Source organism: Mustela lutreola, chromosome X (genome assembly GCF_030435805.1).
Source record: "Mustela lutreola isolate mMusLut2 chromosome X, mMusLut2.pri, whole genome shotgun sequence".
Taxonomy (NCBI): Eukaryota; Metazoa; Chordata; class Mammalia; order Carnivora; family Mustelidae; genus Mustela; species Mustela lutreola.
In genome coordinates, this window is record NC_081308.1 from 44,738,633 (window position 1) to 44,750,354 (window position 11,722).

Consider the following 11,722-nt stretch of genomic DNA (forward strand, 5'->3'; position numbering starts at 1 on the left):
CCCCCACTCCCACCAACTTCTTGAGTAGAATATTTGTGATGGAATTAGGGAACAAAAAACCAAAAACAAAACAGTTATTCTGTACTGCATCAGGAATTAGTGAGTACAAGGCATGGCCTAGATTTCAGACCCAAGCTTTGTGCTATGTCTGCTGCACTTGTGCAGCACAGAAGTGGCAAAAATTCCATAATGCCCAGAGCATTAGCCTAAAAAATTCTGAAGAACAAGTTACCTATGTGGTGTATGCCTTGTAATAAAAGGGGTCCTGGATTTTTGAAAATATTCTGGTGGAAGGGGGCTCACTTGTGCCATCTGCTTGGGTAACATATAGTTACATTTGAAAAGAAAAACGCTGGAATATATATAGATATACATACATATTTTTCAAATATGGCTATTCTGAGTAGGGGGATCATGTGTGATTTTTTTATTCATTTACCTTGGAGGGAATTTTCCGAATATTCTGAAGTTAAGGTAAATTAATTTTCTAATCAGAAAAAAATTAATTTTTTTAAAGATACATTGTAGAATGGGAGTGCTGTCTCATCTGGAGCCTAAGCTTATGTCCACCATTGGGGTTCAAAGTTTGCTGATCACATTTGGCATGCTGATGAGGCTAAAAGTCTTTTCGCATGTGAAATTGACAGACTTTCAAGGAAATAATTCACATTAAGGGAAGAGCAAGTCTGCTAATATGTTTAGCTCAGGAGCAAAACCTGGGTTTTTGGAGGAGGGGTGTGTGTGTCTGTCTAGATTTGTCTTCTAATCAGCCTTCCCTACTTAAGTTTTAGGGATAGCAAGGGCCTACAAATAAACAATGAATTATTTTTCAATTTTTATTATGGAAAATTTCAAATATACACAAAAGTACAGAGAATAGTATAATGAACTCCCAAGTATCTGTCACATGGCCAGAAATTATCAATTTATCACCAATCTTATTTCATCTGTATGCTCACCTACCCCACCCTCAGATTATTTTGAAGCAAATACCAGTAGCATATCACTTCATCTGTAAAATTAACAGTACATTTCTCTAGAAGATAAGGATTTCAAAAAACATAACCATAGTACCATATCACATCTTAAAAACCCCAATAAAGTGGGAGATGTGTTGTTTCAAATTCTGTAAGGATTGATACAACAGTAACTACATTTCACCGGTACCATGAGGAAGGGGGTAACACCTAAAATGGAATTCATGGTTTTTCTGATGCAATTGCTTTTATAAATGCAAAGGAAACAAAACTACTGTATTAAAGCCACTCTGAGGCCTTTGTAGGAAACTGGGTAAGAGTGCTGACATTACAAACCCCATGGCAAGACTCCATAAAATTATCTCTAAACATCTTTGTCATTTTCTTAAAGTTGTTCTTCTGGAGACAGCTGACCCAAGTCGTTTCTTCCCCACTCACGGAAGTTTTTTTTCTTCAGCGCCTTTTCTAAGTGACAATTTAGCTGTCGCTCAGTCCTTCACATTCTCACATGCAGAAACCAGGTGGAATGAGAAGTCAGATGAGTGTGTTGGAAAAGGGGTTGAAAATTGGCAAACTGAATCAGTAAGAGACGCAAAAGAAACCTAGGCAAAGTAAGTGGTGTAATTAACTTTGGAAACTGCCTGTACTGCAGTTTTTGTTGGCTCTGGCATCAAATAATACAGTACACTGAACTTATAAAATGAGAAAAACAATCTTCTTCAAAGGGAAGTTAAGATTACATGAAAGAAGTGCTTTGGGCATTGCAAAAGCATTAAATATATCATTTGTAAATCATCTTAAAATTTATTTTTATAAAAATCCACAATATTATCTTGTGTTCATTGTATTTATTTTATGATTAGTTTTATAGCAAGTGATATTTTTGAATAAAATTTCAGCAAAGTAACAACAGTACAAAAATACTGAAGTTGTTACACAAAGGACTGATTCTACAAAATATTGCCCTATGTATTGGGGTAATCTCAAAATGGTGTTAGCCACCGTGTGGTATGACATAGAAATATGAGTAATAATTCTCATCTTGAACATCTTACAACTGCCTTCAAAAGTTTCTGAAACACCTGATACAGAAAAGCCATATATATGGTGCCTAGACAGCATATATTCTACTAGTACCATATTGAAATGGGAATATTTTGCCACATAGTGATTACAAAATATAAATTGAATCAAAGAACCTTCACGGATGTCAATCATATTTCCAGTGGTGTTTCATATACAGAATATGCAAAGAGTAAAGAAACAGGGTCCTTGCTCTCAAGGATATCACAGTCTAATGGCCAAGGCAGACATATCAAAAAAGCATAACAAAAGGCTACAGGTGTTAAAGTAAGAGTCTGTTCACGTACAACAGTAACAACCAGGGCAAGAAGAGTCAATGGAACAGACAAGTAAGCAATGTTCCAAGATGTAGAAGGAAAGTCAGGTGAGCTGTCTCCTTGGAAACATGGAATCGCTCACCTCCACTTGAAAATCCATTGATCAATGATTCATATCAAAGATTTTTACAGCAATCTTGAAAATCTTTGCTGTTCATCTGGAAAAACAAACAAACATATAATTAGCATGCTTATATACTAATTTAAAAATTCCTCCAACTGAGAAATTTACAAAAGGCCTATTATCTGCATCATTCACTTTGTGTTTGGAAAGCCTTCATGGAATTATCTAATGCAGATGCAATTTAAGACTGGATCAGCATAACAAATAGCATGGAGGACATGGGGAGTTAGAGAGGAGAAGGGAGTTGGGGTTAATTAGAAGGGGAGGTGAACCATGAGAGACTGTGGACTCTGAAAAACAATCTGAGGGGTTTGAAGTGGTGGGGTTGAGGGGGTTGGGGGGGTGGGGGGGTGGGAGGTTGGGGTACCAGGTGGTGGGTATTCTAGAGGGCACAGATTGCATGGAGCACTGTGTGTGGTGCAAAAATAATGAATACTGTTATGCTGCAAATAACTAAAAAAAATATGTAGCTTTATAAAAATGTAATAAAGCTTAAAATTAAAAAAAAAGACTGGATCAGCAGCTGAGGGAGTTACAGGTTATATTAGAAAACAAAAGAGGAAAGCAGTGATACTACAAGTTTTACAAAAAAGGATAGGCTGGTCATGTAAGACATAAAAAATTCTAAATTACACCTTCTGGAGTCTAGGCTTATGGAAATAATTCAAGATAGTCCCCACCCATCACAGAATCTGTGGTCTAGCCACACAAGCATGCAAATAAGTACAGTAGATTGTGAGAACTGTGACACACACAGAAGAAAGCATCTTAACCCAGTGGTCAGAGAAGACTTCTCATTGGAGATTATAAAGTATCTATTTTTATTATCTCAAATTTCATATTTTAAAAAAAATCTATCTGCAGTTAGATAACCTGGCTGAAGTTAGTGTGAGCAAGAACTGGAGCCAGTTTTCAACCTAAGTCTGTCTGACTTCAAAACCCCAACTGTAGTTTCTATCACACCAAACTCTGACTCATAAAAATGTCATGTTTTACTTCTGTTATCATAGTGACTTTTCCAGTTCTCATAGTGCTGTTTGTCCATGAACATTTAAAATCTGCTAAATACAGTATAATAGTTTATCAGAAGACAACTACCAAGAAAATATTGATAAAACCCTGGTAGTGCCTGGTAGCTCTCCCACACGGGACACATGGAAGTAAAAACCCTTGCTCAGCCAAATACACCATGTATGCGAGTGTGTTGATGTGTATACACACATCATTTCTTGAAAAAAATATACTTTATAGACACAGCATCGATTATTTAGAGTTTACCTATGTATCTATATTAACCCCCAATGTTTTCTCTTTATATCTTAATAAGAATAAACTATTTGACCGGCTGAAAATGTAAGATGTTTATAAAACATGCAGAAAATAAATTTCTGATGCATGACTGCAAACCTTAATCATCTGTGGAGAGCACCCATTGTCCTTTCTTTTCAAAGGGAGAGCTGAAAAACCAAACAAATAACGTACAGGTGCCTTTTTAACAATCTTAGAAGGAAAAAAAATTGCAACTGTGCATCGATATTTGGAGTGCTGAGGTGATAGAAATTTTCTATATACTATTTCTGGTTACCTGTTTTGGTCTGAAACTCTTAGTCTTAAAGAGAAAAAAAGAATCTCCTTGAAAATTTTAACTATTCTGACAAGGCTACGCTCTAGAGAATATTTCACAAAAACTACTTAAATGAACCTGACAGTCCTGAAAAATATCATGACTTATTCTAAATGTTTCTGTCAAAAAAAGAAGGAAAAACGTCCACAACATATTTATAGGCTAATCATTCTTAATAATAGGTTAATATGAATACTGTGCATCTTTGCCTTTGTTAGATACTTAAGAACCAAATAAAATGAATAACAAGCAGAAGTTAAGTCTCCAAAATATTTGTGGCAGCATTTCAGGTGGAAGGGATATCTATCAACAAAAATATCTTTAAAATAAAAACCCAATATATCTGCTCAGTTAAGGCAGAATTTAAGAATCTTCTAAAATAACTAGGTTATTGGGGGAACATACCTTTGGGTCGATGTGAGACTGAAATTAAATGTGCTCAAACAGATATTCAATACAGATCACTTCTTAAGAGAAAATAGAAAAACATTAAATAACCATATTTGATCAAACTATGTAATTCAGATGATGAAGTTGTCACTGGTTTTAAAAACTCACTCATTTTTTAGTTTACTTTGATAGCATTATTACAGAAAATGTTTTGTGAATTGAAACCTGTACTTTATCAGTGCTTAAGTTTGTAACAAAGTTTGTTTCCAAAATAGTGGCACCAAATTTCTTTAGAAAATTCAACAAAACCCACTTTTTAACAGCAATCGTATAAATGTATTAATTTGTAGAATAACAATGCAAATGGAAAAAAATATTTGAGTATTTTGAAGAGTGAAATAAAGAACACAAGGGGGCAGGGCAGCCCAAAAATGTATACATTCTAAAAGTCCATTCTAAAAGTCAACCTATAAAGTTCAAAAACAGAACTATTCAATAGTCTTAAAAGATAAAAAGGCAGAGTACTGATTAGGAAGAGAAATGCAATGGCTTTTGAGTTACAGGTAATGTTAATTTCCTGATCTGGATTCTGGTTACATACATATATTCTGTATGTAAAAATTGATTAAGCTGTACAGTTAATATTTGTGCATTGCTCTGTATGTATGTTAAAAAACAGTAAAATAATAAAGTTTAAGAAAAGGTAACTTAAATTTTTAGCAGTAATTGTGTTTGAAAACAGGTTAGTTTGTATAACAAATGTTTTTAAATAACCATGATTTTCTACTTTATACTCATTAATTGCAACTGCAATGTTTTAAAAATGTTTAGGTGTTACATATGGCATTAACTTTCCACCCCTAATACGCTCTTAACCAAGTAGGTTTTTCTTCTACTTAACTGCTGACATGGCTAGGGGAATAAATGTAGTATGAGAAGGCAGGCTATGCATTTTAGAAAAGATTCCTGACTTTAAACAAGTGTTGATGCAAATGCAAGAGCTTTTAATAAAAAAAAAAAGTTTGTCCCATGACACAAAACAGTTATCCTAAATCTTTAAGACAGTTCACTCGTCCTGGCAGTTTAAGAGGTCTGTAAAAGCTGAATATCAAGAAAGGTACCACACTGGGTTGGGATCTCATCACCATATAAATTCCATTCCTCTATGGTCACTGGTAGTCAGGAAGATTAACTGAAATGTCACTACATTCAAATATGTAAAATTTAATGTTCCTTCAAGAACTACTTTATATTCAGAGAACCATGGTTGTTTTAGGGTATTAAGGATGGGGCTATGGAGTTGGAAGGTGAACATACTAAATCACACTCTATGAATAGTTTTCATGATAGTAGTACATAGCAGGATGTGTCCAGCTAACAATACTTACCCAAAAATATATTCACTGTATAAAGTAATACTTTAATTACCTTCGGGCTATATGGGAAATGGCCATTTCAAATAAGGAGCAACAAAATACCACAAGTGAAAATTTTTTGAAATTCCAATCGTGTACATACGAGTAAAGAAACTTCTGAAAATGGCAAATTAGATTACACTACTGAACACAAAATTATTGCCGAGTGCAGAAAACCCACAAGATGTAAAATGTCTTAAATATATTGTAAATTAATATATATATATAACTATCTTTAAACCAATTTCCATCACCGAAGAGCTTGCTAGCAAGGGCTAATGCAATGAAAGAGAAAGCAAGTTAAGGAAAAAAGTTAAAGACGCCACATAATCAAGATGTTCAGATTTTAAAGGCATTCACTATAAAACAAACCACAGGATTAGTACTTAAAACGCACACGTACACACACACGTGTGTGTGTAATGTAATAAAAGAAACTACAAAGTGTACCCACCTACACAAAAACACAAGCTAAAAGATGGGCAAGCAGTTAAGGCACTCTAAAAACAAAACAAAACAAAAAACCCACGTGGTTTAGGGTTACCGAAATCTGTTACAGTGCTACCACGCAGCGATTTTCAAAGCATCTGAAAAACGTGCAAATTGTCTGAAAACAGTGCCTGGCAACCGAGACGGTCTGCAAGCGTGATTCGGAGGGCTGCCAAGGAAACAAAAGAAGCCCCCCCGCCTCCCCGTGAGACCGCACAAGGAATGAGAGGCGCTCCGGGCACTATTTATTCTAAGGTAGGCGGAAAGCAGAAGTCTGTGCAGGAGCGGTACATACTAGGGATCGCTCTGTGGCAGGGACCGGGCCACGGAGTTTCCATTGGTCGGGGAACCGCCCAGCTTTAGTTTTTCCAGATATTCAGCATGCACGGGCTTGTGGCACTGGAGAACCTTGATCGCATCTTCGATTTTGAACCACTCTCGCTTCCTCCCAATGCTAACCGAATCTTCCCAATCCTCCAGAATCTCAGTGACAGTCAGTACGTACACGTACGTTCTGTGCTTGCGGTCTTGGTTCTGTTCGAAAATGCCCAGGAGCCGGCCTAACTTCCCCTTGACTCCCGCCTCTTCGTACACCTCTCGGACTGCCGCACCGCCCGGCTCCTCCTCGGGCTCCATGCCCCCGCCCGGCACGATCCAGCGGTCCGGGTACCGACTGCTACTCACTAACAGCACCTCGTCCTCGAGCTCGCTCCGGAAGCAAAGGCACGCCGCCCGCTTCTTGAACCCCTCCGGGTCGTAGGTGCGCGTCTGGTTCGGCTTGCACTTCATCCTCTCGGCCGCCCGCTCCTGCCGCTCGCTGCTGCTGCTGCTGGGGTCTCGGCCGCCGCCGCCGCCGCCGCCGCCTGAGATGCTCGGGAGAGAAAGGACCGACAAGAGCGGTGGGGAGAGAAGGCGCTCCAGGAGTGAGCCGGGGGAGCCCAGGAAGCCCCGGCGGAGATGAGGCGGGGGCGGGCAAAGTACGTCAGTCTGTTCGCTCCTCGTGCGGGCCGGAGGGTCCCGAACGCAGCCGCCTGACTGGACGAGGCGCCGCCGCCCCCGCGCCCGCCCCCGCGCCGCCGCCCCGCCCCCGCGCCACCGCCCTCGGGTCCGCCACTCCGCACACCGCCCACCCGCGGCTCCCGCGCGCGCCTCCCTCCCTCCTCAGACGCCGGGCAGGGGTTGAGTGAGGTGAGGCGCATCCGCGTGCGCGTCCGCGTCCCCATTCACGTGCGCGTTCATGTTGGAGGGCGAGGGGCGGGGGCGGGGGTCTTGTGGCTCCCGCCGCGCGCGCGGTGCCTCGGGCCCACTGCGCAGGCGCCCCGCACCTCCCAGGCTGGAAATCTCTTTCCCCTGGGAGTTCAATTCCCACGTTGTGACTGGGGCCAAGATCGCTTCCACGTGGGCCTTTGAGTTGAAGTTGGCTGTGGCGTGGCCAGACCTTTCTCCTCATCCTTCCTGGCGGTTGCCTGAAACGCATACACTTATTTTACAGGCCATCAGGCCAAGGGCATCATCATTGTCCAGAAGGAATGCTACCGCCTTACGGTTTAGGAAAAATGACCCTCGCTGTTCTTGGCAAAACAGTACCTACTCTTTGCTGAGTCATATCCATACCCTTTGAGTTCTTCAACAGGTTTGTCCACCTAAAAGGTAAAACAGCCGGTTATGGTTTATCAGCAAAATGGGTTTATTTGGGTGTAGCAGAGGAATTGCAATTGGGAACAGGCAAACTGTAGCACCTCAGAGGCCCGTCTGGAGCTCAGACACGAGGACCTTTCTTCTCTAGGGAAAAGGAGGCAGTTGGGAGGGGCTGCCGGGAAGGGAAAGTCCATTGCAGAAAAGCCACAGTTGCAGGTGCTGACGTTTTCCTCATTGGCCCCGTTGTGGTATTTCCTATTGGCTGGGCTTGTTGCTGGGCGAGGAGACATTCATCCTTCCTCCTGCTGGAGTAGGAAAGGAAGCTGCTTCCTGCGGGGAATGCCAGGAACTGTTTATCCTTGTTGGGGTGTGCAGCTGACCGCAGTGGTAGGGCGTGAGAGGTTCCCCCTGCTAGCCACCTGACTCCATTTTAAATGAGGTTTCCTTGATTCAGGGTGGCAGGTTCTTGGCTTTGCTGGGCATGTTGGCACAGCCCATAACTTAACACTTTTCTTGAACAGGTCCTATTGCCCTCTTACCTAACCTCTGTTCCTCAGGTTCCTGACAGTAAACTTCTTGCCTACTTGTTTCAGCCCTGGCCCTTGGAGTCCTAGTCACCGAACAGCTGCAGAACCACCCCAAGTTACCTTTTAGGAAGTCCCAACACTCTTCACCCTCTTTCACTTTCACCCTTCTCTCTCTTTCTCACTGATAGGTACAGCTTCGGGTTTTGGAAAACATGCCTACAGAAATCCCTTCATGTTTTTCAGTTTGATGTTTACGGAGGCTCTTGGTGTGGGATTCCACAACAAGCAAGGCCGCTTGGTGCTCTTTCACTACCTCTCTGTTGGGTCATGCTGTCCTCTTGGCCAAGATGTGGACCATCATAACCAAAAAGTTAACAACCAAAAGCCCTCCCTCACCTTTTCATTTGTTCTTACTGTTTCCCTGCTCTAACTGTAGCCTTATGGAGAAGACGTCTGATGTCCCCTAACTTTTTCCATACTGCAGCTTAGGCATCTGTGTCTCTCTCTTCCTCACAGACCCTCTGCTGGCATCAAGCGACCAGGATCACGAAAACTCCCTTTTCCAGTGAAATAATCTCTCATCAAAGGGAAGGGGAATCTGAAGTGTAAGTGCAAAGGACTTTTTTTTTTTTTTTTGAGAGAGAGAGAGAGAGAGAGAGAGGGAAGGAGGGAGGGAGGATGAGGGAGGGCGCGTGAGTGGGAAGGGGAGGGGCAGAGGGAGAGGGAGAGAGAAAATCTTAAGCAGGTTCCATGACCAGTGCAGAGGCCCATGGGACCTTGAGATCATGACCTGAGCCAAAATCAAGAGTGGGATGCTTAACCGACTAGAGGCACCCAGGAGCCCCAACAACCCAATTCTTAAATAACAAGTGAGATCAGCTTCCCAAGGTCTGCTACACTCCATTTATACCCAGAATAGCTCACAAAAATGATCCGGTTCCCAGTGGCAACAGACTCCTGCAATATCTAGAGCATAATAGGACAAAAATGTGTGGGTTGCATATGAAGAAATGACAAAATGGAGACGTAGATACTAGAGATACTAGTATTGACCATATTTTAATGGTATATGGATGATCAAAGAACATTTGTTTCCTTTCTTTTATAAGTGGTTCATTTTTTTCCCAAAGATTTTATTTAATTATTTGAGAGAGAGAGAGAGATCCTAAGTAGACGGAGAGGCAGGCAGAGAGAGGGCAAACGGGCTCCCTGCTGAGCAGAGAGCCTGATGTGGGGCTCAATCCCAGGACACTGGGATCATGACCTGAGCTGAAGGCAGAGGCTCAACCCACTGAGCCACCCAGGCGCCGATCAAAAAATATTTGAAGGAATGTGACACCCCATGATTAAAAACAAACTAGGAACGTTGCTTTTAGCAGGCTGTAGTTCTCAGTGTGCCTAACGTACAAATACACGAATGATGTTAAGCAACTAGAAAAAATTCCATTATAGTCAAGGTCTAGGCAAATATACCTATTATCGCCAATATTGTTAACTTTTGCTTTAGGTGATCTTTCCAGTGTAAGGAGATCATAAAGAGGAAAAAAACATTATTTAGTAAAGAAGACCAAGTTTTCATTATTTCCAAATGATATGAATATCTTCTTGGGAAAAGCCTACAAAATGAGTAAAAATGAATTCCCTTCCATGGTAGAATGGAGTATTACTATTTAAAGCACTAATGGTTTCATGTATGCCAGCAGTAATCACATAGAAAATATGGTAGGGAAATGATGGCCTTCACGGTAGCCATATCAGCCACCACACAATAAATAAAATACCAAGGGATCCTGAGCGATAAAGTTAGGACATTGTAGTAGAAAATGATAGAGCTCGGACTCAGCTTTGAAAGATGGCTTGAATGAATCAAGAGGAACTCTAGCAAATCTGGGAGGTGGGGCAAGGGGCTGTGGTGAGTGGTGGCCCATCCAGGCCCCAACCACATCACAAGACTAGAGTGACCATGTATTTTCTCCTTGTCTTACCAGAGGGGCTGCTTCCTAGTCTCGTCTATCACTTCCCCATCAGAGGATGCCTATGCAATAGGTGTCTTTTGAGGCATATTTTTTTTTTTTGGAAGGGAGAAGAATAGCATCATTATGATATGGAAAGAGGTGCAGGCTGGATTCCCACTGGCAGAGTCATAGCACATTTCTGGATAGGAGGATCCGCAATTTAGAGGTATGGTACAATGCTGGGAAAATCTCAAACTGATCTTTTTCAGCAGAATTTTGTAAAATAATTTTATGATTCACCTATTAGACTGATCATGAGGCAAGATAGGTATGACTTTGTGTATAGAAATGTAAAAATCATTTTTGAGAGGCAAGCATTCCATTGTCTAGTTCACCCATAGTTAAGATTTCTCTAATGATGAACAAGGTTATTTCACAAGCTACCGTAACAGTAGACTGTTACAGTAACAAATGTATTTTGTACATATCTGCCTGTATCTCCTCCCACATTTCCCTTGGCCTTGGAGTTGGAATTTGCTTTGTCCAGTGGAACAGTAGCAAGAGCGAAGCAAGGAGAGAATTGAAAAGTGCTTGCACACAAGGGTTTGCCCTCTCTTGGTGCTCTTGACACAAGAGAACAACCGTGTGAAGAAGCATGGGTTAAGTGGATGCTGAGAGACCCAGGGCCCATGCATCCCCTCCACCATAGCTGACAGTGAACCAATTGCCAGAAATGTGGGTGAGACCATCATACACCATCCAGCCCCCAGCAGAGCCAGGGGCACTGACCACAGATGCATAATCAAGCCTTCCAAGAAGAGCAAAAGGACCTCTCAGCTGAGCCCAGCTGAAATTATTGATCTGTAGAATCATGAACGAAAGAATTGGTTGTTCAAAGTCACTACATTTTGGATGGTTTGTTGTGCATCAGAAACTGGTTGGCACAACCGGTAACTGCCACCCAACAAAATCCAACCCAAAATAAGAGAGAGAGAGAGAGAGAGAGAGAGAGAGAGAGAGAGAGAGAGAGAGAGAGAAAGCGTTTCATAGTGGAAATGTAACCTCTACTTGAAAAGGTTGGCGGTGAACTTTCCCTGGAGTCTTAAGGAAGGCAATGAGGTTAAGACAGGAGATATCTGTCAAGTAGAGTCTGTGTGGCAAGCCCTGTGATGGTCCCCTGTAT

General features: G+C 41.6%; 2 protein-coding genes across 3 annotated transcripts in view; one reads left to right on the forward strand and one right to left on the reverse strand.

The window, feature by feature from the left end:
• The window catches only part of EZHIP (EZH inhibitory protein), a 45,784-nt gene extending 44,201 nt beyond the window's left edge, over positions 1 to 1,583 (forward strand). Inside the window, exon 2 of the mRNA XM_059156792.1 lies at positions 1,369 to 1,583. Coding sequence (XP_059012775.1) covers positions 1,369 to 1,583 — 215 coding nt within the window. The remainder of the gene's footprint in view (positions 1 to 1,368) is intronic.
• Positions 838 to 7,492, reverse strand: LOC131821989 (diphosphoinositol polyphosphate phosphohydrolase 3-beta). 2 transcript variants are annotated; one of them, XM_059158375.1, is made up of 2 exons: positions 6,715 to 7,492; positions 838 to 2,535 (listed from the first exon to the last, which is right to left on the reverse strand). In XM_059158375.1, coding segments are annotated over exons 1-2 (495 nt in total). In that variant the 5' UTR covers positions 7,209 to 7,492; the 3' UTR covers positions 838 to 2,534. The 2 variants fall into 2 exon arrangements, with proteins under 2 accessions (XP_059014358.1, XP_059014359.1); XM_059158376.1 differs by lacking the exon at positions 838 to 2,535 and having other exon boundaries at positions 6,413 to 7,492.
• Between the last annotated feature and the right edge of the window lie 4,230 nt (positions 7,493 to 11,722).